Here is a 25,525-nt window from a genome sequence, read left to right on the forward strand (position 1 = left end):
CGCGGGCCGGACCCAGCCCGTTGGATGATTTAATCCGGCCCGGCATAAATTTCTGAGTATGTCAAAAAAAATAAGCGAGTCTCTAGCTCATTTCTATCAAAAATGGTGATTTTTAAAAAATAAATACAAACTAAGAGAACAGCAAAACAACAGCAAACTGTATAATGCCATTTGTTACGACTCTGTCCAGCCGAAGGGCAATAAACAACCAAGATTAAGTTAATTAACAATTTCTATTGTTAAATAAGAGGGTTTCCCTTTAACGTTATCCATTTGTTGTCAGTCTGATCCTGTTCAACCCGAATTTAAACGCCACTTCAGGCAGACAACCTGCTACAATGTTCACTGCAAACTGAATATACCCTGGATTCACTGCAATACAAACTCAATATCACCCGACAGGATCGGGTCTCAGATATTAAAGATCAACAGTATAAGTATTCAGGAAGTGACCCAAAGACAATAAGTAAGTCTTATTCCTAAGGGATCTATTTTTTGGACGCATCTTTGTGCCTCTGGTAATTAAGGATTTGTCATTCAGGAAGCATCTCACTCTTCTGGTGGAGAAAGTAGCATTTACACAGAAGCTTATGCAAGGGGACATTCAGTCATGGTGCTGATCGGTCATCTGATGTGGCTGGCAGAGTCGTCCAATGAAGAGAAACCCTGTAGGTCTTCTTTGACTTCCTGTGTGTCAGGAACCACGAGGCCTTCGACGTCTTGTCATATTTAGACTTTTACTTTTCATCACAGTTCAAGTTGTCAGAACTCACCGGAGCGATCAGGGATCCTCGGACTGGAAACTTAGACGAGACTGCGGCGGCGCGTCAAACATAAATAGCTGAACAATCAGGTGAATCAGATCATCAATTAGTGGACAAAGGAAAAACCGTAGTAATCAAAACTAGACACTTGAAACCTAGAAATCAACCCAAACTCAACGAAGAACACATAAAAATCCACACCGAAAAACCCAACATATGACACTGTGACTATTTCCTAAAAGTCCTTTTAATGGCAGACAGTTTCTGAACAAGGGGTTTATATTCTGAGCGTAGAGGAACAGGTTGTGATGTCATTTAATCAGGTCTTTGAGACGCATCATGTCTTGTTTTCTCAGCTGACAACCAGTGAAACATTGTTTCAGAGTGAAGCATGATTAAAATGATCAGATATTGCCAAAATAACGGGGGTGTTGTGTCTGCATCTCAGCATTAGTGTAACTGTTTGCATCACATTCACAGCCAGCAGCAGCTGAGGACATAACGTAAACATCTACCAAAATAACAAATCTTGGCAAATCATATTGAAGAAGGAGCCAATATTTCGTTCACAGTGGACCTGCTGCAGTCAGTGCAGATGATTGAACTTTCTGGTCCGGTGCCGGTTTAATGCGACCTTCAACATGGGCCCTCGCTGCCTGGCTGCTCGGCGAGAGTCTGCATGTCAGGGAGAAACGTCACAGAGCCCAGGGGACGCAGCACAGCTGGGCTTCCTCCAAGCTCTCTGCAGCTTTGATCTGTGACAATGGAAACTATGTGAGCATGTTTGACAAAATAAATGTCCAGGAAAATAATTGTGCTACCTACTTTCTCCTGGCGCAGTTCCCGGTCACCAACTTCCTCCAATGACACTGGGCCTGTTTGTTGACCACACAACTGCACTCCTCCTTGGAGGAGGGCCAAGGCCAGCGTTTCAACAATTATTTTATAGTCCCCAAACTGTAGACCTGCAACATAAAGTTAATAATAATAACCTCCAATTACAGGAGCAATGCTCACTGAAGAAAGGATGGTTTCTATTTCATGTAATAACTACATGTTTGAACTACATGCCCCGGGATACAAGGGAAAGATTTTTGCTGCCCTCTGACCCTTCGGAGTATCGACTGTCTCGCAGCGCTGCTACAAGGAGCCGCAGGGATTCACGGCTGGGACCACCGTCGTGTACAGCCCCCTCGCTTTGTCCTCGGCATCCACAAATGTAACTGTCAGTCGATGAAGGGGGTTGAAGCGGGACGTCGAAAAGCCCTAAAAGAACCTTGGAACTCTCGGCACACATTCAGACAATTGTGGATCGGGGCAGAACCACTCTGAACACCTTTTCGCAGGTCTTCCAGGACAATCTGAATCGGGGGACCTGTAAAAACACAAACAAAAACAGAACTGCTTTTTTGAGTTCTTGAGAATAGACATTACTCATCTCACAGTGGAAACAGATGGTAAAAAGACTTTAAGCAATGCCAGATATAAAAAAAATACAACTGTGCATAAAACTCACCTGATTCCCTTCATTCTCCATGCCAAGTTCAACTGTGTCCTCTTGCTCCCAGATGTGGCTTTGAGCACTGAGACACCAAAAGGTTATTATTAATTTGAAGGAGAAAAATAAAATTGTAAAACTAAGAGAAATGATATTGTTTAAATTAAAAACATAGCTTAGAACGGCCTCAGGTGCAACAACAGCTGTTCTTGGACCCTCACTGTCAAACAGCAAGTAATGAGAAAAGTATTAAAATACTTCAAAAAAGGACGAAAACAAAACATACATAGTTTTTTGTTTTTGCAAAAACAAAAAACAGGTTTTCATAAAGATGAAGAGAATAAAATGTTGCACAGGGGTCATCTCCTGCTGGTGGATGGAATAAAGCTTTAAATCAGTGGTACCCAAGTTACGGCCCGCGGGCCGGATCCGGCCCGCCTCCACATTTGGTCCAGCCCCCTGAACAATACCAGAGAGCATTCAGATTTCTTTTCATATATTGTATTTTCCGGTTTATATGTGGATTTTTCTTCAACCACCAGGGGGCTCTGTAGCAGGAAGTGTGTCCTATAAACTGTGGGTGTTTTGTTTTGCATGGCGCATTGCTGCCATCTGTTGGACTTTCAGGGAACTGCTTGACTGTTATGCTATGTAATCAGTTCGGTTGTTTGCTAGCGGTAGAGCAGATGAACACGTGTCTGTTATGAACGCTGCATTTTCGAAGCAATACCTGCAGCTTATGCTTCAAAACGAGCCTTTATGTTAACATATGAGGAATTCATATGTTAAAATTACTTTCCCTCAATGGAATATATACTAGTCAGTCCCAGTGACCGTTTCACTAACGGTTTTTGCCCATGTGCTTTCTGGGTAAAAATCAATCGAGTAACCCCCCCCTCCCCCCCTCCCGTCAACAATTTCCGGCAGCCCAGGTGATAAACGTGTAACACTTTTTCTGTTACAAACTGACTCCGGCCCCCGACCAGAGAAGGGAAAAGTTATGTGGCCCTCAGAGGAAAAAGTTTGGGGGCCCCTGAGTTAAATGCTTGTAAAAGTATTGTGGTTAACAGAACGGTGCTTTCTCATAATGTTTTGGACAAAGACAAGCTGACATGTAAAGACTGCTGTGCAGCCGTGGCTATCTCCTCATCCATGTCTGTGAAAAAACAAACAATATAGATTATTTTAACATAAGAACAATTTATTATGTTAATTTTTTCAATGTATTTATGGAGACATGGGGCTTACTCGTTGTTCCTTGATGTTTCCTGTCTACTGTGGAAATAATAAGAAGAGAAAAGTTTAATGTTACTTTCTTTATGTATTATCTTCAACTAATACATAAAGAGCATATTTACCTCTTATGATCAATCTGATGAGCTTTATTTCTTAACCCTAACCCTGGCAGACGAGACACTTCTCCGTCTCTTATGGGATCGACACACATTGCAACAAAACAATAACAGCTTGAATGTCCATACAACATAAAGCACATGCACATTTCTAAAAAGGTCAAAGCTAACCTCATCAGCTGGTGGGGGCCTCAAGGAGAGGCTTTGTGGAGACGGACTACATATAAGGAGCCTTGTAGAGGCTGAGCGAACACAGCTCAGGCTGCATCCCTCTGGTGGCATCGGCAGCTCTTCCTTTCCTCTGCTGCCACGGGCCAAGACAAACCCACCAGCATCCCTAAGAGGGGGAAGGCAGACAGGAGATGCTCGCTGAAGAATGCATGGTCTCCTTCATTGTGTGGGAACCACACAGTCTTTTGTCCCAAACCACAAACTGAGTAATAGTGAGCCTCCTCTATTGTGGGCATGAGAGTGGATTGGACCTCAGGCGGACAAATGACAGCATGAGTCCATGGGGGTCTCCCGCTTCCTTTCTCTACCCCCACTGGTTGATCCTCCTTGCTGGGACCGAAACAACCTTGACAAATGCACCTGGTCAGGTCGGGGCTGATAAAAAGTGTGGCGAGGTGGAACAGTCTGGAAGTGGAAACTTGTAGCAGGTTGGAAATGGGAATTTCTGGCAGGTTGTGTGTACGCGGTGCAGCTGTTGGAGACACAGGGTTGGACAGCGGTGGGGACAGAAGAGACAGAACGTCTTTCAGGTGCAGGGCTGGAATGTTGTGCAGGAGACTGAAATTTCCCCATCCTGTCCAGCATCAGAGCTGCTGTTCGGTGCATTTGACGCAGTAATTCTTGCATTTCTTCAGGACTGTTAATAGAACAAATGTAAATTTAGTAAATGACACAGCACATCTTTAAACCATATCAACAATCTGCAAAAAGATGTTTTCAGATTTTACATTTTGACAATCTGTCACAGACATTAAGAGGAGAATTAGCAGCGAATGGCTACTTTTACAGGGAGACATATTTTATAACGTAATGGAAATAATATCCATGTCACTTTTGTAGCATGTCAAGCTCAGAATGCATTTCTGTAAAATCTTTCATATTGTCGTGAAACCTGGTATAAGCATGTGAGATCTGTCCAGGTACACGCAGAAAATGGAATAAAGGCCTGAGAAATAACAGTAAACCTTGTATAATGATCTAATGATGATTATGGTTTATAACAAGTTTAAAATAATAATAATACACATGCCAATAAAGGAATGTCTGTAATGCATAATCGAAAATATATGTTCTGTATTTTTAATCAGCTGAATGTTATAATACATTATGGAAATTGAGGTTTGAACAACTTGATTGTTGTATAATAATCATTGATTATTAAAGATTAAAGATAATGAGTGAGGAAGGAACATACTGAGGTAAAATGTCGACAAAGTAAAACATTGATTATGTTTTGTAAGAAGGAGAACTGTGTGAACTGAGCGGGGGCGATGGGAGCGGCAGAATTAGAAACAGATGGTCAACGGTAAACAAGTAATAAGGAAGGAATGTGTCACAAGGGAGTTGGGGAAAGTCGGGACTTTCCGCAGACAGTGAGACGCAGTGGGAAGGTTCTACAGTAACGCAGCCCTGCCCCGTAGACCGCCCTGAGTTGAGAAGGCATAAAAACTAGAGCACAGGGGTGTCATGAAATCTGGTATGAGTATGTGAGATCTGTCCAGGTGCACGCAGAAAAACGGAATAAAGGCCTGAGGAATAACAGTATACCCTGTATAATGATTAAATGATGATTATAAGTGATAAGTGATTATACACGCCAATGAAGAAATGTCTGTAATGTATGATCAAAATATTCTGTACTTTTAATCAGAGAATGTTATAATGTATGCTCTGTACTTTTGATCAGTTGAAGGTAATAATGGAATTGAGGTTTAGACAACTTGATTGTTGTATAATATTCATTGATTATTAAGGAATAAAAATAATGAGTGAGGAAGGAACATACTGAGGTAAAATGATGACAAAGTTAAGCATTGAACATGTTTGAACATGTTTTTTCAGCATTGGACATGTCTGAACATGTTTGGACTGAGCGAAGGCGATGGGTGAGGCTTAATTAGAAGCAGATGGTCAACGGCAAGCGAGTAATAAGGAAGGAATGTGTCACAAGGGAGTTGGGGAAAGTCGGGACTTTCCGCAGACAGTGAGACGCAGTGGGAAGGTTCTACAGTAACGCAGCCCTGCCCCGTAGACCGCCCTGAGTTGAGTAGGCATAAAAACTAGAGCACAGGGGAGAGAAGGGGAGCCAACTGGAGGAAGCAGGCTAAAGACCAGCAGAGGACTAAACCCCGGGACCAAGGGAAGCTCAAAGACTTCACGCCGCCAAGAAGGGACGAGTTCCACCCGCCACCGGCCCTGGTTCCAGATCCAACCAACTCCTCTGCCTCTACCCAACGCTCTCCACTCTACTGCAGCCGACTTGGAGAAGAGACGAGGATCATTTAATGACAAAGATTCTGCACGATAGAAGGACAACGTACGGTTTTGCTCCGCTTCTCTTCAGAAAAGAGGACTTTGCTCCGGCTGGACAGAGACTCTGACCAAGGACATCTAAGGATTACAGCTGCCGAGACCAAGAACCATCGGGTATGAGTTGACCTGCTTCCCCCAAAGCCTCGCTCAGTGAACTTAGTGACACAGGTTAGGGATAGGAATCAGGATAGGATGTGATTGATTTTAAATTGATTTTATTATATTATTACCTATTTTCATAACCTTTGGGAATTTAACCTGCTTGTCATATGCCCCTGCTAAAGCTTGCTTAATAAAGTTATATTCTAAAATATCAATGAGAATTGTGAACAGTGAGTTTAATTGTGTCAGTCTTAATTATTGTTGGTTCTCCTAAAGATGGTAAAGTTAACATAAATGATTCTAGTGACAGGGTGGCTTTGTGTTTTCCTCTGGTGAGTGTTAAAATAATGACCCTGGGACTTAAATCTAAGTCACTGAACTTAATCTAGCCGTTAACAAGTGGCGTTATTTTAGGAGAGGAGCTACCGTTAACAGGAGAGGAGCTACCGTTAACAGGAGAGGAGCTACCGTTAGGAGAGGAGCTACCGTTAACAGGAGAGGAGCTACCGTTAGGAGAGGAGCTACCGTTAACAGGAGAGGAGCTACCGTTAACAGGAGAGGAGCTACCGTTAACAGGAGAGGAGCTACCGTTAACAGGAGTGGTTGTAGGGGTTATGCAGCTGTGAGGGCTACTCAGCTGATTGTTCCTCAACTGAAAAGGGTCATAACTTCTGGATCGAAGGTAGTCAGAGCTAGACGAGTCCCTTCCGTCCCCAGTTTAACTAGATAATCCTCCATAAACTACCTCTAGGGTAAGACCCAAGTTTTGGGGATTTTCCTGACCTGTTGGACAGAGAACTGGGCAGTAGTGAGTCCGAGGAGTTGGGAGATGTAGGCGGGACTTATTACTGGGGAGTAACAAACAGTACCGTGATTTGGGTGGAGCATGAGAGTGGTTAGGTAAATCTACGCTTTTTTTATTGACTGAATGAAAATGACAAAGTCACAACATGTCAAAAACAAACATTAAAAAAACAAAAAAATCATTGCTCCTACTGTTTACAAATCAATCTTGTTATAAAGGCTCAAGAAAAGACTAAAATATTAAATAATAATTAATAAATCTTGTCGTGAAACCTGGCTGGACCTGGTTGAGATCTTTCCAGGACACACAGAAAACGGGTCACAAAAGCCTGGAGCTACTAGTAATCTTGTATTATGATTTAATGATGACTGAAACTCATGTAATCTTTGTTTTTAAATGCAATATAAATTTATTATGTTTTAAAGATGAGTAAAATACATTTAACCCTTTCTTTAAAGGTTACAGGTTGGAGGGTAGAAATGAAAAGACCAGAGAGATAAAAAGTGTCTGATGCTGTGTTACAAATATAGGCTGGAGGGGTGAAAGAACAGTTAAGCAGAGAGAAGAGAGGAAGTGAGATTTTTAGGCTATATCTGCACTAGGTGTTGTCCGTTAGAGTTGGGAGGTGTTATGGGCGTGGCTGATTACTGTGTAATAACAAGATGGTGTCCCTGGGTGGGCCACAGGAATCCTAGTGGACCCGCAAGTCAGGGGGACTTACAACTACCAGGAATGTGCAGATGTTGTGAAGAGACTGAGAGTCTACAGGGAAGCTAGGAAGGAAGAAGAAGCCAGAGGACCGGCCACGGACAGGGAGGAGGAGGACAGCGAGGCCGAGGCCCCTTCACGGCTCCCTAGCAGGACCGGATCTCCAGGGATGCAAGGGGGTCCACCGACCAGGTACACGATGGTTCTGTCTTCGGACTCCGATAGGGAGGAATTACCACCAGGGGCATCAGTGCCTCAAGGGTCCTCAACATACTCGCGCTCAGAGGATCAAGAGAAAAGGGGGGAGGAGGACCATCCCCTGCCAGAGACACCCCTGAAAGAAGCAGCAACAGAGTTCTCCCCACCAAGATCGAGGGCACTGGCCTTTCAACCAGGAGCCTGCAGTACCGAGAGGAAGACGTTGGCACCTGAGGAGAGTGCAGAGTGGAACAGTAACGATAAGGGCAGCGAGAACATGGAAGGAGCACAGGAGGAGGATCAACGGCCCAGAAAATTTACTCAAAAATCCGGCCTCCGGCAGATGGCCCTGGAGCTGGCCCCGCTGCCTCAGGAGACCTCCCACATTGGAATGCTGGCGGCACCCAGTGTCTACCAAGTGGTGGGGGAACCTTGGGACCTCGAGGGAGATGGCCTCGTAGTTTTCACCAACCATCAATACAGGATCCATAACCGCTGGTTCAGAGAGCAGCTGAGGACCAGAGCAGGGCCAGGTTACCATCTGGACGAACATGTAATACAAAATGCCAACGGTGAAGGGAGCGAAGGAGAGATTGTGATGCTAAATGGTCGCAATCTGCCCTACTGCGTGGTGATCCTCGTCCCGATCGTCCCCTACGACAGGAGGATTCACACGTTGGAAGCTTATCGGCGAGAGATGTGGAGTGGATTAAAAAGAGGGCTCATGGCGGCTAACAGCCAAGAGATGAGGCGAGTGATGGTGAGTGTGCAAGGACTGAGATCTGCAGATTTGCCGTGGGAAACAGCCCAAGCCATGGCTGAGGGAGGAGTAGTGGACCTGGCTAAGAACTACGGTTTTGGGTTCCAGGAGCTAGTAGTAGTGATTGACCCCAAAAAGCACCACATTCAGAGAGACGGAGTAGTCCGGATGGCGGCCGTACTGGAGGAGAATCTACGCGATGGCCGCCCAAAACCAGAGATTGAGAAGCATTCCCCGACGGCTGGAGAAGCTGAGCCGTCGATTCTTCCCCTGACCAGGATAAAACTGAAAGAACCCCAACTTGGATCGGGGCCAGGGACAGAAGGATATATCAAACGGGTTGTGTGCGAGCCATATGATGACGAGCAAGAGGAACCAGGTCCTGAGGAAATAAGGATTAAAACATCGCCCGGAGAAGGAACAGCAGCGATGAAGCCAGTTAGGATTCCACCGCTGAACCCCCTGGAGGGGGAGCCTCTCCGACAGCCGCAGTATGAGGACATCAGCGACCCGGAGGATGAAGAGGACGGGGCCTTTTCCGGCCCTGTGCAACCTGTTGGGGAATACAAGTCGCTGCGGATGGGACAGCGTCGGGGGCAGAAGAAAGGAACCGAGATCTTCAACATCGAGAGGGCTTCAGAGAGGATGGCGCGCAACATAACCTGGGGACCTGTCCACGCCAAAGATGGACGACGTACCTACGTTCCAGAAGTCGGCCAGAAGGAGTACCAGATCCCAGCGGAGTGGGCCCAACGCCTGGAAGACCGCGTCACATTGAAGGTAAAGGCAACTATGAGTGAATGGGCTAATATATTAATATCACCTTCCTGTGCAACACTGGCTGCTTGCCAGCCCCTCACTGCTAATTAGGTCAGCGTATGTTGGGATTATGCACGATGTTATGCTGCGGAGGATGAAGAAGGCCTCCTTCAAGTACGCCCAAGAGTCCCAACAAAAACTTGATGAGGTGTCGGCGGATGAAGAGGACCAGCCAGCAACTCCACCAGCTCCTGCTCATCAGACCCCAAGAGCGCCTCCAGACGACAATCTAGACAACAAAAAGGGCAAAAGTAATTAAATATTAAAATAAAAAAGTTAAATTAATAAGAAACATGTTATTGGGCTAATATTTAAAAATCTTCCATTAACTCATACAATTTTACTGCGTTTAAATTCTAAATTTTTTTCAGAAATCTTTTAATAAGAGTTTACTTAGAGCAGTGAATGAGAGGGAGCATTTTGTATATCAACATTTATGGATAGAATCCATCCATCCATTTTCTTGCACCCTTTTTCCCTCAGTGGGGTCGGGAGGGGTGCTGGTGCCCATCTCCAGCCAACGTTTCGGGCAAGAGGCGGGGTCACCCTGGACAGGTCGCCAGTCTGTCGCAGGGCAACACAGAGACACACAGAGACACACAACCATGCACACACACACTCACACCTAGGGGCAATTTGGAGAGGCCAATTAACCTGACAGTCATGTTTTTGGACTGTGGGAGGAAACCGGAGTACCCGGAGAAAACCCACCATGCACAGGGAGAACATGGAGACTCCATGCAGAAAGACCCCAGGCCGGGAATCGAACCCAGAACCTTCTTGCTGCAAGGCAACAGCTCTACCAACTGCGCCACTGTGCAGCCTATGGATAGAATATTTGGTTTAAATAATCAGGACATTGACTAAAAATTCAATTTTTTTTATGCATAAGCCAAAATGAATGTATTGTAAGGAAAAAAGATCCACATTTAATGTTTTAGAAGACAAAGTTACAAAGTTGATCCCATAAGTCTGATCCTTCTTTACATTCGTAAAACAAGTTTTTAGTTGTTTGCAATTGAGTTGTATAAAAAAATACATTTCTCAACATTAAGATTAAATCTCTCATTTGAAGGCTATAAGGTATTTATTATTTTAAAAAGTAATTTTTTATATTTAGGAGGAATTGGAAATTTCTAATAATTTGTCCTAATTTTGACTACCATACATTAATCAAAGATTTGTAAGAGAACTTTGCTTTTTGTTCTTCCTGGGTGCATGCAATTTATTGAATACTGCTTCAAAAACCTGTAACTGCATTTATTATCTCTAATGTACTCGTATGAATGCTGTTTTTGCAAAACCGATTAAGTGAACACAGGGAAATCTACAAAACAGATTCAAAATGCAACGTTAGATGTATTTCTTTAATTGTTTAAAACTATTATAATGTGTTGAGTTCTGCTCCAGGACAAGAAATTTTACAGACACCAGCCACTGACTACAATGTTTAAAATGAAAAATATTCAGCAAACACCAGGAAAACATACATTGTTGAGCTCACATTGCCCAAGTTTAGTCAGATCTTTGAAAAAATTATATTTTGTGTATATTTTATTTTGTGCTTTATCCATAGAACCTGTTTTGTCCCTCTTCTGAAGAATCACTGAAAAAACATTTAATATGCACTGACCATTATTTTATCATTAATATAACTATCACTATTGTAGATGTTTTGATTTTTATGCTTGTTTCTGTATTTATCATCAAGATAATTTCCCAGAGAACAAAAAAGTCATGGGAATAGAAATTATTTTCACCGGCGTCTAAGAAAAATGCAAAGGTAGGCCTAACAGCATCCAATCAGAGTGGAAAATATATTCTTATTTTTGCCATTTTCTAGTTGTTAAATATTCCACAAAATGACCAGATATAAGATGTTCAACATGCCAGTTTAAACTTTGAACTATTTGCAAACGACTGAGCTGCAGCATTAAAACATGGATAGAACTGTAACTACATTAATTATAGCTCTTCTTCTCTTCAGTGTTTCTGTTCCTGGTGGTGCAGCTCTGTGCTGCCTTCAGGAGAATGGGACATCAGAGTATCATCAATAAAACTACTATATAAAGTACTCAGGGACCTGTATGGATCAAATCGCATCCCGTAACGGTTCAACATGGGACACCACATTTAACAGCCAAATACGGGACGGTTCCACATTTTAAGGGACGGGTGTCAACCCTACTCGTGCAGGATATCCAGATGCTTCGTCTCACACTGTTTGCCCTTGGCTTTGAGATTACACCTGGCAGCCTGACGTTCCCGACCGCAGCGCCAGCATCGACTGTTTGCTTTAATCCACTCTGTCCTCTGCTCTACTGACAGGATTTTGAAGTTGCTGCACTGGTTCCAATAATGAAGCTCCGTATGACAGAAGGGACGGTGTTTCTTTGGCTCGTCCTGAGAGATCTCTCTCACAGCTGGAGTCTCATCTGATTTCATCTTTGACTGAGGAGACTGACCGCCAAGTAGAATCGCTGCAGATCTTTGTGACATGTGCCATAAAACCATTCATTTTAGCTTTTAAACTGGTTCTTTTGATCCTGTGTCCAGACAGAGGGATAATCAGTAGCCTAGCATTAATTAATTTAATTTCACATAATTATCGCGGTAGAAGCCATTTGTTTGTTAAATACTTAATTAAACATATTTACCGTGTTTGATGTTTGTTGTAAATGACGTAAACTCACAGATGAACGAGGTAATTAGTCCAAGTTTGTCGTTTATTGAACGTTCAGAAACTACAGCAGCTGTAAGGAGCCACAGCAAAGGTCCTGCTGCTCTCAGCCAATCAGAGGATGACCTGCTGCTCTCAGCCAATCAGAGGACCTGCTGCTCTCAGCCAATCAGAGGACCTGCTGCTCTCAGCAAATCAGAGGACGACCTGCTGCTCTCAGCAAATCAGAGGAGGACCTGCTGCTCTCAGCCAATCAGAGGACGACCTGCTGCTCTCAGCAAATCAGAGGAGGACCTGCTGCTCTCAGCCAATCAGAGGACGACCTGCTGCTCTCAGCCAATCAGAGGACGACCTGCTGCTCTCAGCCAATCAGAGGACGACCTGCTGCTCTCAGCCAATCAGAGGAGGACCTGCTGCTCTCAGCTAATCAGAGGAGGACCTGCTGCTCTCAGCTAATCAGAGGAGGACCTGCTGCTCTCAGCCAATCAGAGGAGGACCTGCTGCTCTCAGCCAATCAGAGGAGGACCTGCTGCTCTCAGCCAATCAGAGGAGGACCTGCTGCTCTCAGCCAATCAGAGGAGGATCTGCTGCTCTCAGCCAATCAGAGGACCTGCTGCTCTCAGCCAATCAGAGGAGGACCTGCTGCTCTCAGCCTCCTGCTGCGTTCAGTTTGTCTCCTGATGCCGAGACTCAAAACCTTCTGAGATCAACATGTCGCTCCGCTGCTCTAACAAAGAGTTCAGAAACAATATGAAATGAGAAAAAAGGTATTTATTAACTGATTAAGTCGTGTTTTAGATTGTTCTTTAAAAACCAATCAGTCACGGCTGATCAGTGAACCCGTTGATTCTTTACAGCAGACAGCCGCTCCTCTCTGTTGCAGGTACTGCGTACCCCCACTAAATCTTTTAGGAGTACGCCGTACCCTGCCGTACAGCCTACTTTCACCCCTGCCTTGGAGTAGTGATGACCTCTGACCTGAACCTTCAGAGCCACATTAAGACAGTCACAAAGTCGGCCTTCTACTATCTGAAGAACATCTCCAGGATTAGAGGACTGATGTCTCAGCGCGATCTAGAGAAACTCATCCAGGCGTTTATCTTTAGCTGCATTGATTCCTGCAACAGCGTCTTCACAGGTCTGACTAATAAATCAATCAAACAGCTGCAGCTGATCCAGAAGCTGCTGCAGCTGATCCAGAAGCTGCTGCAGCTGATCCAGAAGCTGCTGCAGCTGATCCAGAAGCTGCTGCAGCTGATCCAGAAGCTGCTGCAGCTGATCCAGAAGCTGCTGCAGCTGATCCAGAAGCTGCTGCAGCTGATCCAGAAGCTGCTGCTGCTGATCCAGGAGCTGCTGCTGCTGTTCTGACTAAAACCAGGAAGATGGAGACATAACACCAGGTTTAAAGTCCCTCCTCTGGCTCCCTGTAGCTCAGAGAATAGACTTTAAAATACTGACGTTAGTTTATAAATCACTGAACGGTTTAGCACCACAATACATTAAAGATCTGTTGTTGCTGTACCAACCGTCTAGACCCTCATGTTGGAAATATTGTGTGTTGTTATCATTCTCCTGGGTTCCAGTTTTTAAGCTCTCAATTCAGGGCGGTCTATTGGGCAGGGCTGCATTACTTCAGAGCCCTCCCAGCGTATCTCATGGTTCGTGGAAAGCCCCGATCTTCCCCGACTCTCCGATGACTCATTTCTGCCTTATTACTTCATCAAGACAACTCCCTTGTTTTGCCGTTGACCATCTGTTTCTGATTTTTCCGCACCCTCGCTCAGCACAGTGATTCATCTTGAGTTTTATTCTCCTCACAAAACATAATCAACATTTTACTTCATGATCTCTCTTCTTCACACATTTATTATTAATCTTTAATAAGCATTGATTAACATGCCGCGATTGAGTTACTCAACCCTTATTTTCCACAATGCATTATAACACTCAGTTGATTAAAGGTACAGAACATATATTTTTGATTACATATTACAGACATTCCTTCATTGGCATATGTATGGTTATTTTAACCTGTTACAAACCATAATCATTGTTAAATCATTATACAAGGTTTACTGTTATTTCTCTGGCTTTTAATCCATTTTCTGTGTGTACCTGGACAGATCTCACATGCTTATACCAGATTTCTCGACAATGTGTATAGATTATTGATCTTACCATGGCAGTCTTATATTACTATAGATTATTGTGATTTTCAGTTAGAAGTGTTGGCAGCTCGCTGGAGGGGGCCGCTGCGTCTTCTCCTTTCATGAAAGCTTGGTAAAAACTCACAGAAGTTGTCTGTGGTTCTTTCTTCTTATGCAGGTTCAGAAAATACCTATCACCTCAGGGCCTGGTTCTGGTTCTGCTCTGCATCCCCAGAACCAGAACCAAACGAGGAGAAGCAGCATTCAGCTTCTATGCACCACAAATCTGGAACAAACTTCCAGAAAACTGTAAAACAGCTGAAACACTGAGAGCCTTTAAATCTCAACTAAAACCCACCTGGTTAGAGTGGATTTGAAATGTGATCAATTAGGAATTTAACGACTTAATGTTTTTATTGTTTATTCTATGGTGCGTGACTTTGTGTTTTAGTGTTTATGATGTAAATGCCTTGCTCCTGAAATGTGCTATGCAAATTTAAATTTTATTTGATTTTAGTATGAACAGTATTCGCAAACAGTAGTAGGTAAATTATCCTGTGTCCTAGAAATCCTTGAATTTTCTGAGAATTATGCATCGTCATCTACAAAATCTGGAAGCTGTAGTGGCTGGCAGTGTTGTAGTTCTTGAGAACCGGTCTTGGCCTTGTGTTGGTCTCGGGTTTGGTGGTAGTTCTTGAGACCGGTCTTGGCCTTGTGTTGGTCTCGGGTTTGGTGGTAGTTCTTGAGAACCGGTCTTGGCCTTGTGTTGGTCTCGGGTTTGGTGGTAGTTCTTGAGAACCGGTCTTGGCCTTGTGTTGGTCTCGGGTTTGGTGGTAGTTCTTGAGAACCGGTCTTGGCCTTGTGTTGGTCTCGGGTTTGGTGGTAGTTCTTGAGAACCGGTCTTGGCCTTGTGTTGGTCTCGGGTTTGGTGGTAGTTCTTGAGAACCGGTCTTGGCCTTGTGTTGGTCTCGGGTTTGGTGGTAGTTCTTGAGAACCGGTCTTGGCCTTGTGTTGGTCTCGGGTTTGGTGGTAGTTCTTGAGACCGGTCTTGGCCTTGTGTTGGTCTCGGGTTTGGTGGTAGTTCTTGAGACCGGTCTTGGCCTTGTGTTGGTCTCGGGTTTGGTGGTAGTTCTTGAGAACCGGTCTTGGCCTTGTGTTGGTCTCGGGTTTGGTGGTAGTTCTTGAGAACCGGTCTTGGCCTTGTGTTGGTCTCGGGTTTGGTGGTAGTTCTTGAGACCGGTTTGGCCTTGTGTTGGTCTCGGGTTTGGTGGTAGTTCTTGAGAACCGGATCACAAAAGCTGACATGTATTCATTGCTGTCTGTATGTTTAAATATGTATGAGGATTATGATTTTATTAAAATATACTTTTATTTCTATTTATTTGAAATCAAATTAGTCATATTCTAGATTCTATCTGAACCAGAAGCCATTGCAAATGTCACAGATTCAATGTGTGCGTTATGTATTCCGTTTTTATTTATTTATTTTGGTTTAAAATACAGAAATTCATATTCAGTCTGACACAGAAGCCGTGGCATACGTAGCAGAACCTAGAAGCTGCTCTTATTGAGCGGTGGCTGGTTGTGGCACCCTGTGCTGCTGGGTCACGGCAGCCTGTGGCACCTTACGCGGGAGGCTGTGAAGGTCGTGGCAGCCTGTGAAGGTCGTGGCAGCCTGTGAAGGTCGTGGCAGCCTGTGAAGGTTGTGGTAGTCTGTGAAGGTCGTGGCAGCCTGTGAAGGTCGTGGCAGCCTGTGAAGGTTGTGGTAGTCTGTGAAGGTCGTGGCAGCCTGTGAAGGTCGTGGCAGCCTGTGAAGGTTGTGGTAGTCTGTGAAGGTCGTGGCAGCCTGTGGCACCTTACGCGGCAGCCTGTGAAGGTCGTGGCAGCCTGTGGCACCTTACGCGGCAGCCTGTGAAGGTCGTGGCAGCCTGTGAAGGTCGTGGCAGCCTGTGAAGGTCGTGGCAGCCTGTGGCACCTTACGCGGCAGCCTGTGAAGGTCGTGGCAGCCTGTGAAGGTCGTGGCAGCCTGTGAAGGTCGTGGCAGCCTGTGGCACCTTACGCGGCAGCCTGTGAAGGTCGTGGCAGCCTGTGAAGGTCGTGGCAGCCTGTGAAGGTTGTGGTAGTCTGTGAAGGTCGTGGCAGCCTGTGGCACCTTACGCGGCAGCCTGTGAAGGTCGTGGCAGCCTGTGGCACCTTACGCGGCAGCCTGTGAAGGTCGTGGCAGCCTGTGAAGGTCGTGGCAGCCTGTGAAGGTCGTGGCAGCCTGTGGCACCTTACGCGGCAGCCTGTGAAGGTTGTGGCAGCCTGTGGCACCTTACGCGGCAGCCTGTGAAGGTCGTGGCAGCCTGTGAAGGTCGTGGCAGCCTGTGAAGGTCGTGGCAGCCTGTGGCACCTTACGCGGCAGCCTGTGAAGGTCGTGGCAGCCTGTGAAGGTCGTGGCAGCCTGTGAAGGTCGTGGCAGCCTGTGGCACCTTACGCGGCAGCTGCGACCTGCACAGGCTGGAACTTGGACATAATTCAAAGAGGACTTTCTTAGAGGCCATCCAAATGATTCACAGCCAATAAAATGATGTCATCGTGGTTTAATGTCTTCATTTTGACAACCAGAAAGTTTAAAAACTCATCTTCTACAAGAGTTTTGCCGTCAGAAGTAGCATAAATAATTGGTTTGGGTCTGGGTTTAACAAGAGAAGCTCCTCCACCACCTGAAGACCCGCCACCTTCCAGTCAGATGTGCTGCTTGATCCGATTGTTTGTAATAAAGTGGTGACTCCTTCTGACCAGCTGAAGCAGAAGTGTGGCATTTGCCCAACTTTTCCTTGCCCTCAAGATGACCACGCCAACACCTGTGTACACAAGCATGCAATCAGTTAGGATACAGAGGAAAACACAGAATTATTTATTCCTAACAAGCAGCACCCCATATAATTTGAGATGATAGAACAACGCGGAAAAATAACCTTGGGAATACTATCTGCTTTAACAAATTTCTCAAATAGTCAGATTTCATGTCAATGAATGGCTGAAACTTTATTTTTACTAAACAGCCTGAGACTTTAACAAGTCCACTTATTTCGTTTTTGGATACTAATAAGCCCAAATAAATGTTTAACTTCATCCACATAGGTGCTTTTTTTCTGTAGCTGTTAAATGCAGTGGAACAGAACAGAACCGGAAATTGGGGACCGGACTGGTTTCACAGTTTCTCACTCCAAAACTGAGCATGCGCAGTCGGCAGTCGGTGTGGAATTGTTTTAGCTCCTGATGTCAGATCAGAACCGAGCCAGAACTTTAAACGTGAAGCTGTGGGAGTTGAATCGATCCGAGAAGAGCAGAGGGAGGAAGGGGCGGCTGATGGTGGACAGAGGAGCGGGGAGGAACGGAGCGGAGAGGCGGCAGTAGCAGGAGGTGAGCCCGTTAGAAGCCAAACTGCTAATGGTCTCCATGTTTATTAACGCCAAAGGGGGAGATTTCCACCGGAAGTCTCCTGTAAGCTCGGGAAACGGTGAACCCGCTGCTATCTAGTGGAAGGTTTGTTGACGATGAAGAGCAGAAGCACCCAGCAGGTTCTTTTGGGTTGGTTCTGTAGCTCTGGGGACCAGAATTATCTCCTCGTCTTGCCGTTAGAGGAGAGTCACCACAAGGAGTTGCAACAGACACAACTGATGCTCTTCAGACTGAGCAGCGCCCCCTGCTGGAGAGGTCCAGACCTGCTCGGTTCTGTTGACACAGTCTGGACCTATTTTCAGTTACTGGACGAATCTGGAATCATGTTTTACTCTGATTGCAACCCGCATGAGCAGCAGCGGTCTGTTTATGACGGTAAAGATGGCCGCCGCCGGATTGTGAAGTTGTTGATGACCATCATAGTCCATTCTGCTGTTGTATCCATAGCTTCCTCCTTAGCCAGCTATGCGGTTTGAACCTGATGCTCATCTCAGGTTTTGAAGTAAATAAGCTTCCTGCGGCATTGTCAGAGTTCCATAAACAAATATTGCTGTATTGGAAAATAATAAATATACATAATTTTTCTCTGATCTCAACAATAATTTGTAATAACGGGTATGTGTTGCGTCTTAATAAGAACTTAAGATCTATTTGCAGACATGGTTTAACAGTAATTTTCCATTACCACCAGTTTTCCTCTGTAGAGATCATATAGTTTTTGGTCTGATATCAAATGGCACAAGCTATCGCTAACAACGAGCTAACCGTGTTATTTCTATGAGCTTGAATCTCCAGATAAATAATTTATTTAGCTTCTGTAAACCAAATTCATGCTGGATTTGTACGTTCATGTTGAGTCGCTGCTGGATTCGGGTCCAATGCAGGTCAACGATTGGCTCCGATCTGCAGAAACCCTGAGTTCGCGTCTGTTGGTGTCCAGACATGAAGCCTGTGAGGGACAGTAACAGCTCACGGTGACTGTATGGCTGGATAGATTATATTCATAACCTACCAGCTAATTTATTTAGCTTTCTTTTTTTTTTCAGCATGAATAAACATATTTTCTGTCCGTGACTCGGCACTGAGCTAGCTGCTAACGACATTAGCACTCTGAGAACAACCATGCTAGGGAATAAAATAATACATCTTTCCTTACATATGAAAGCTTATCTTTCAAATAACTGTCCAATAAAACATCTGAAAATAGTTTAAACGATGTTAGAAAGTGGCTGCAAACTCTGCTGTTAGTTTCTGCACCTCCTGCTCTGAGCTGGTTGATCCACTTCTCTTTTTTCACTCAGTTTTTTAAAATGAACTCCCTCGTGACCAACTACCTGCGAAACACGAGAAAATAACGTTTATCTTTCTCTCCATTAGAACAGTTGGAGCAACAGGACTCAGACTTTAGACATTTTGATGCTGGATCAACAGAAATAAACGGGCTGAATTTACTTCCTGCCCTCCATGTGCATTGGGTGACGTCGGTGCTACGTCATCTGAAACCCAGCAATATGGAGTGAAAATAGTCTCAAAATGCATGTGAGTGTGTAATACTGGATTTGTAATCTGTGTAAGCATCTCTGTGTGTAACTTTGAATAGTTATATCTGTGACACATGATTAGTAAACTGTAAAAAGAAGATTTGTGTGTAACTCCGGGTACTTGTAAATATGAGGTCAAATGCATACACAAATACGAAGAAATTACGAATACAAAATAAAAGTACACACACACACAATTACAATTTCTACAAACATTAAATTTATACACAATTTTTTTTTACTTCAACCTCACAAATCTGATAAGTACGAATTCAAACCTCGCCTGACAGACAGAACTTGATTTTACGCACAGATCCGGTTACGATGCGTGAGGATTTTGGAGACTCATTTCATGCTTCAGACAGCCTCAGATTGGTGTGTATGCGGTGCGTTTAAATGCTGGTGGAAAGTCCAGTGTTTTCATCCTCTGAACGTTTGTCACTGTGCTTGTGCCGAAGTGGCAAAGACGTTATTTTGTTGGAAAACTGAATATTTCAGTACTTCTTTCCAATACTCCAAAATGATTTACCCCCTGGTGCTGTTGGGGCCCTAAGCAGCCGCTTGGCTCTCGTTGTCTTGGGCCGGCTCTGGTGGCAGCCCAGATTGGGTCGGGTTCTTCTGCTGTGAATGCAGCCTCAGAGCTCATTGTACTGATGTTTGGTGTGTCTCAGGTGAAGACCTCTCCGGTCGTCATGGCGACAGCTGGAGACCCAGGAGACGTCCAGGCCCGGCAGGTAAAGCTCAGATCTCTGCTGTTCAAGTGGGTCAGAGACAGGAAGTGGCTCCAGACCTGACGCTCTTCCTCCTCCTCTTCCTCAGTGCGGGACCTGTGACGGCGCCTCGGCCTCCTGCTGGTGTGTGGACTGCAGTGAAGCTCTGTGTGACGCCTGTCTGGCGGCTCACCGCCGGGTCACCCTGACCCGATGCCACCGAGTTCTGAACCGGCAGCCTGAAGGTCCGCCGGCCCGGTTCCTCCTGGTTTATGGCTAGTTCACTCCAGACTTGCTGATGTTTCTATTTCCTCCCCAGGACCCAGTTTGGTTTTTCCCACCAAGTTCTGCAGAATCCACCCGTCTGAGGAGCTGAAGCTGTTCTGCTTCAGCTGCTGCCAGCTCACCTGCAGGGACTGCCAGCTGGCGGACCACCAGAACCACAGGTGCTCCTCCACCCTCCATCAAACTGGGACACTAAGGAGCAGGCTGGGTTGTCAGGAGAGCCTCTAGCAGTCAGTAGCTTACTAGGACTCACCTCTCTGTGCAAAACACAACAGACGAGTGGTCTGTTGTGTTTGGTCCAGAACTGCACAGCATTCTGGGAGATGTAGGCAGAGGAAATACTGCAGTTGCTCAGCCTCTCATGGCTAGCTGAGCATGGTAGCATCAGCTAACTCGCTCTCTGGTTGCATAGCAACAACCTGCTGAGTAACTTGCACAGCAGCAGTTTCATGTTTTGCCTCAAAACTGCTTAAAAATTAAAACAACTGCATGGAGTGAAAACTGAGGATGAAACAGGAAAATCAGGCCACCAGTTTCTCAGGATTTCAGATATTTCAAACGAAAATGTAATCAATAATTATTAATATTGACTGATATGGAATGCTTATATTATGCTACTTTTTCTGCCACATTGTCCAGCCTGACAAACGATACATAAAAATATCCATTAATGTCTCACAGCAGCAAAGTGATGGGAATCTGCAGAATAGGTAAAAACAGAATAAGCAACTAAATACTGTACAGTAAGGGCAACATTTCATCAGCTGTTATTTAAACAGTCCAAAGAAATGGGCAACTGATTAGATAATTAAAACAAATTATTTACAATTAGTGACAATAAAAACTATGCAGAACCAGCAGGGAGTGAATATCTGGTTTGATGGGAGCAGTAATGCTTATCAGCTGCTGGGAGGAAGGATCTGCATGATGCTCCTCTGAGGGCTGAAACCATTCATCTACAAACTACAAAACATTTAAAAAAAACTTATATATTCTACAAAGACCTGTTTTAGCTTCATCTGGTTCCAATTCTGGAAACAGAAAAAGAAAAACTTCCCATCGAGCTCCTTTTTCTATCCATTAGTTAATGAGTTGATCCAAAAATAATCCCCAGATCAGCCTTTCACTGTACGGCTGTTAAGTCAATCAGAAAGGCCTGAGCTGTTTTCAATGCTCAGTCTTTCAAAAAAAAAAAAAAAAAAGCTGTGTGTGTCATGACCTTTGACCTCTCCCTGGCCTTTCCAGGTTCGACTTTGTCAGCAAAGCGGTGGCAAGTGTGAAGAAGCAGCTGGACGCCTGCATGCAGCCATTCAGAGCGCAGATGGAGGCGTCCAGGAGGAGCCTGCAGGACATGGAGACCAGGTAGGGTCACCATGGAGACCGTCCCCAGGATGAAGACGAGCCTCCTCGTCTCCTGCTGTCCAGAGCAGCTGCTGCTGTTAGGATGTTCCATCTCCAGGGGGCGCTGCAGGCTGGCAGGCCTGGGTCAATGTCATTAAATAGATTCTATAAAGTCCTCTTCTGGAGAGCCAGCAGGTCTCCAGGTCCTGACCCGGTCTGACCCGATCCAGCTCTAACCCCTGCTGTTGTGTCCAGGCTGCAGGTTCTGGCCCGCTCCGAGTCCTTCATAATCTCCAAGCTGCAGAAAAACGTCGACTTGCTGATGGAGCTGCTGAAGAAAAGGTTTGAGGAGATCATCAAGCAGATCCAGGTAACTCCAACCAGACTGGGTAAACTTGTTCTACTGGTTCTACCTCCATTAATCGGCTGCTTCATTCTGGACCTCATGGTTTTGTTCCTGTGTGCAGGTTGTCTACAACGTGGAGCGCAACCTGATCAGCAGGAAGATGGAGAAGGTGAAGCAGCTGCAGCAGAGCCACGTCCCTCTGACTGAAGCAGCAGAAAAGGCCAGAAGCACCACCAACCTGCCCACCCTGGTGGGCTGCATATCCCAGGTACGACCTGCCCTCATCGCCTCCCTGCCCCCATCGAGCCACGCAGACCAACCCAACGGCCCAGTCAAAGCCTGAGGTCCAACTGCCCAGTTAAAGCCTCAGTTAGTTGATTAGCTTTGTGACAGAAGGACAGGAAATGCTTTTTCCTGGCCCTCAGCATCAGGTAGTCTGATGGTTGGAATAGAGACCAGGATGTTGATATTTGCTACGGAGCACCGCTAACTGTGAAGTTAGCTTTGCTAACCCTAAAGTACTAATCGTAAACATTAGTTTTGCTATTACTGACATGTTGCATTTAGTGGAAGCTAATGCTAAATTGCTAACTACAATCATATTGATACCTGCCATGTGCCAATAACGTAACATGTACTACAACATAGAATATTATAAAATTCAAATCTATTATGAACCATTAGTAAGCACCTTTCACCAGTAGCAGAGCTGATCTTTAGCTTAGTGCTTTTGTTAACTTTTAAAATGTTTAGCACACTTAGCTTCCCCTAAATCAGAGCTTCTCAATTCAGTAGGTGTTTCCCTACTGCCACACACCTGGATTGAATCTGGGTGATTAACAAGCTTCTGCAGCACTTGATGCCTGCAGAAGAGGTAATGCAATCATTTAGATCAGCTGTTGTGAAATACAGGCACGTCTAAAACAAGCAGGGGGGGGCAGAGGACTGGAGATGAGAAGCAATGCCCTAAATAAATACCGACACTCTAATTTACTTCCAGTTGATTAAAGGTCAATGTCTGTGTTGAACTTTTGGTTATTGACTGTTAAAAATTTGTGAAATGTTTAGATGTTTATATTCATGCTCTTATTTTGAAGTCTGTTTACATAGTAGTTCTGTTTTCTCTTCCGTATTTTTTTTTAATTTAGGGGAAGCTAAGTGCGCTAAAAGTTGTCAATGTTAGCAAAAGTGCTAAGCTAAAATGTAGCTATGCTAATTAGCACATTAGCAGAAGTTTTCCCACCATTAGCTGCGGGAATTCCCAGATGAACGGTCTTCCTTTTTCCTTCGTTAATTTGTTTTCAATACCTGAGATGTTGATGATATTAATGAGTTCATTAATAAGTCAGATGAGCCATTAAACTCAAACATGAGCGCTGTAACCAGGCGTGTTTCCTGTCCTGGTAGATCACCTCCCAGATGAAGGATCTGGTAGACGAGGACTCGCGTCCTCCTTCCAAGATGATCGACGTGAAGGTCATCACCGACAGAAACTCCGTGGAGGGAATCATGAATTTTAGTAAGATTCGGATCGGATCTGGTTGATTGCTGGGTTCAGTTCTGATTCATTTGGCTCGTCTGGATCTTTGGTTTTAGTCTGATGAGAAGCAGAAAGAAAATGGATGAATATTTTAAAACCAGCAGCAGAGATTCAGTGGATTCAGTTCTGTTTGATGTTCTGATCGGGAGGTTACAGGTCCTTCTCAAAAAATTAGCATATTGTGATAAAGTTAATTATTTTCCATAATGTAATGATAAAAATTAAACTGTCATATTTTAGATTCATTGCACACCAGCTGAAATATTTCAGGTCTTTTATTGTTTTAATACTGATGATGTTGGCATACAGCTCATGAAAACCCAAACAATTAGCATATCATGAAAAGGTTCTCTGAACGAGCCGTTAACCATCATCTGAATCAACAAAGTAACTCTAAACACCTGCAAAAGATTCCTGAGGCTTTTAAAAACTCCCAGCCTGGTTCATTACTCAAAACCGCAATCATGGGTCAGACTGCTGACCTGACTGCTGTCCAGAAGGTCATCACTGACGCCCTCAAGCAAGAGGGTAAGACACAGACATTTCTGAACCAATAGGCTGTTCCCAGAGTATCAAGGCTCCTCAGTGGGAAGGAAAAGGTGGCAGGAAAATCTGCACAATGAGACGAGGTGACCGGATCCTGAGGAAGATGGTGGAAAAGGGCCTATTCCAGACATTGGGGGAAGCAGTGGACTGAGTCTGGAGTAGAAACATCCAGAGCCACCGTGCAGGAAATGGGCTGCAGGTGCTGCATTCCCCAGGTCAAAGGTCAAGCCACTGTTGAACCAGAAACAGCGGCAGAAGCGCCTGACCTGGGCTACAGAGAAGCAGCACTGGACTGTTGCTCAGTGGTCCAAAGTACTTTTTTCAGATGAAAGCTAATTTTTCATGTCATTCAGAAATCAAGGTGCCAGAGTCTGGAGGAAGACTGGAGAGAAGGAAATGCCAAAAGGCCAGAAGTCCAGTGTCCAGTACCCACAGTCAGTGATGGTCTGGGGAGCCATGTCAGCTGCTGGTGTTGGTCCACTGGGTTTTATCAAGGGCAGGTCAATGCAGCAGCTATCAGGAGGTTTTGGAGCACTTCATGCTTCCATCTGCTGAAAAGCTTTATGGAGATGAAGATTTCATTTTTCAGCACAACCTGCTCACAGAGCCAAAACCACTGGTATACTCACCATGGTGCTACTGTTGGCCTGCCAACTCTCCTGACCTGAACCCCATAGAGAATCTGTGGGATATTGTGAAGAGAACGTTGAGAGACCAAGACCCAAAACTCTGGATGAGCTTAAGGCCATCGAAGCATCCTGGGCTCCATGACACCTCAGCAGAGCCACAGGCTGATGGCCTCCATGCCGCATTGAAGGCTGCAAAATGATTCCTGACCAAGTATTGATGCATAACTGAACATAATTATTTGAAGTTTGACTTTTTTGGTATTAAAAGACTTTTCTTTTATTGGTCAGATGAAATATGCTAATTTTTTGAGACAGTGATTTTGGTTTTTCATGAGCTGTTTGCCAAAATCATCAGTATTAAAACAATAAAAGACCTGAAATATTTCAGTTGGTGAGCAATGAATCTAAAATATACGACAGTTTTTACCATTACATTATGGAAAATAATGAACTTTATCACAATATGCTAATTGTTGTAGAAGGACCTGTATAAAAATCAAACATGGCGTCTGGATTCATTCAAGCCTTCAGCGGTTGTAGTTCTGATGGTTCTGGTTCTGGTTCACACAGAAAAATATTCAATCAGATCAATGAAAAGATTTTGGACAGAAATGTTTGTGTCTCTGTTCTGGTCTGGACTCCTTCTGCATGATTTACTGCATCAATGCGGCGAAGCACAGAGGTTCTGATCTGGCCCATTTGCTGACCCATAAAGCCCAATATCCTCAGGGTTATTGGCCAGTTTCTGGTACTGTTTGCACTT

The 25,525-nt window shown here is 44.7% G+C and overlaps 1 protein-coding gene and 2 long non-coding RNA genes across 4 annotated transcripts in view; 1 reads left to right on the plus strand and 2 right to left on the minus strand.

Annotated features, from left to right (window-relative positions):
• Positions 1-284: 284 nt before the first annotated feature.
• On the minus strand, positions 285-2,476 carry LOC145547718 (uncharacterized). The gene is made up of 3 exons (XR_014084019.1): positions 2,281-2,476; positions 1,590-2,139; positions 285-1,519 (listed from the first exon to the last, which is right to left on the minus strand). It is a non-coding gene; the product is annotated as an uncharacterized LOC145547718 (long non-coding RNA).
• A 3,070-nt stretch (positions 2,477-5,546) lies between these two features.
• trim33l (tripartite motif containing 33, like) overlaps positions 5,547-25,525 on the plus strand; it is a 31,125-nt gene continuing 11,146 nt past the window's right edge. Inside the window, exons 1-9 of one of the 2 annotated variants that reach the window (XM_081617074.1) lie at positions 5,547-6,272; positions 7,752-9,511; positions 20,037-20,099; positions 20,185-20,320; positions 20,395-20,521; positions 21,606-21,722; positions 21,957-22,071; positions 22,169-22,315; positions 23,455-23,566. In XM_081617074.1, the coding sequence (XP_081473200.1) occupies positions 7,943-9,511; positions 20,037-20,099; positions 20,185-20,320; positions 20,395-20,521; positions 21,606-21,722; positions 21,957-22,071; positions 22,169-22,315; positions 23,455-23,566 (2,386 nt within the window). In that variant the 5' untranslated portion in view covers positions 5,547-6,272; positions 7,752-7,942. Of the gene's footprint in view, positions 6,273-6,736; positions 9,512-20,036; positions 20,100-20,184; positions 20,321-20,394; positions 20,522-21,605; positions 21,723-21,956; positions 22,072-22,168; positions 22,316-23,454; positions 23,567-25,525 lie in introns of those variants that run through there. The other variant, XM_081617075.1, reaches the window with a different exon arrangement.
• Positions 16,945-18,038, minus strand: LOC145555336 (uncharacterized). The gene is made up of 2 exons (XR_014091493.1): positions 17,550-18,038; positions 16,945-17,223 (listed from the first exon to the last, which is right to left on the minus strand). It is a non-coding gene; the product is annotated as an uncharacterized LOC145555336 (long non-coding RNA).

The sequence above is a fragment of the Poecilia reticulata genome, chromosome 16 (genome assembly GCF_904066995.2).
Source record: "Poecilia reticulata chromosome 16, P_reticulata-male-v2, whole genome shotgun sequence".
Lineage (NCBI taxonomy): Eukaryota > Metazoa > Chordata > Actinopteri > Cyprinodontiformes > Poeciliidae > Poecilia > Poecilia reticulata.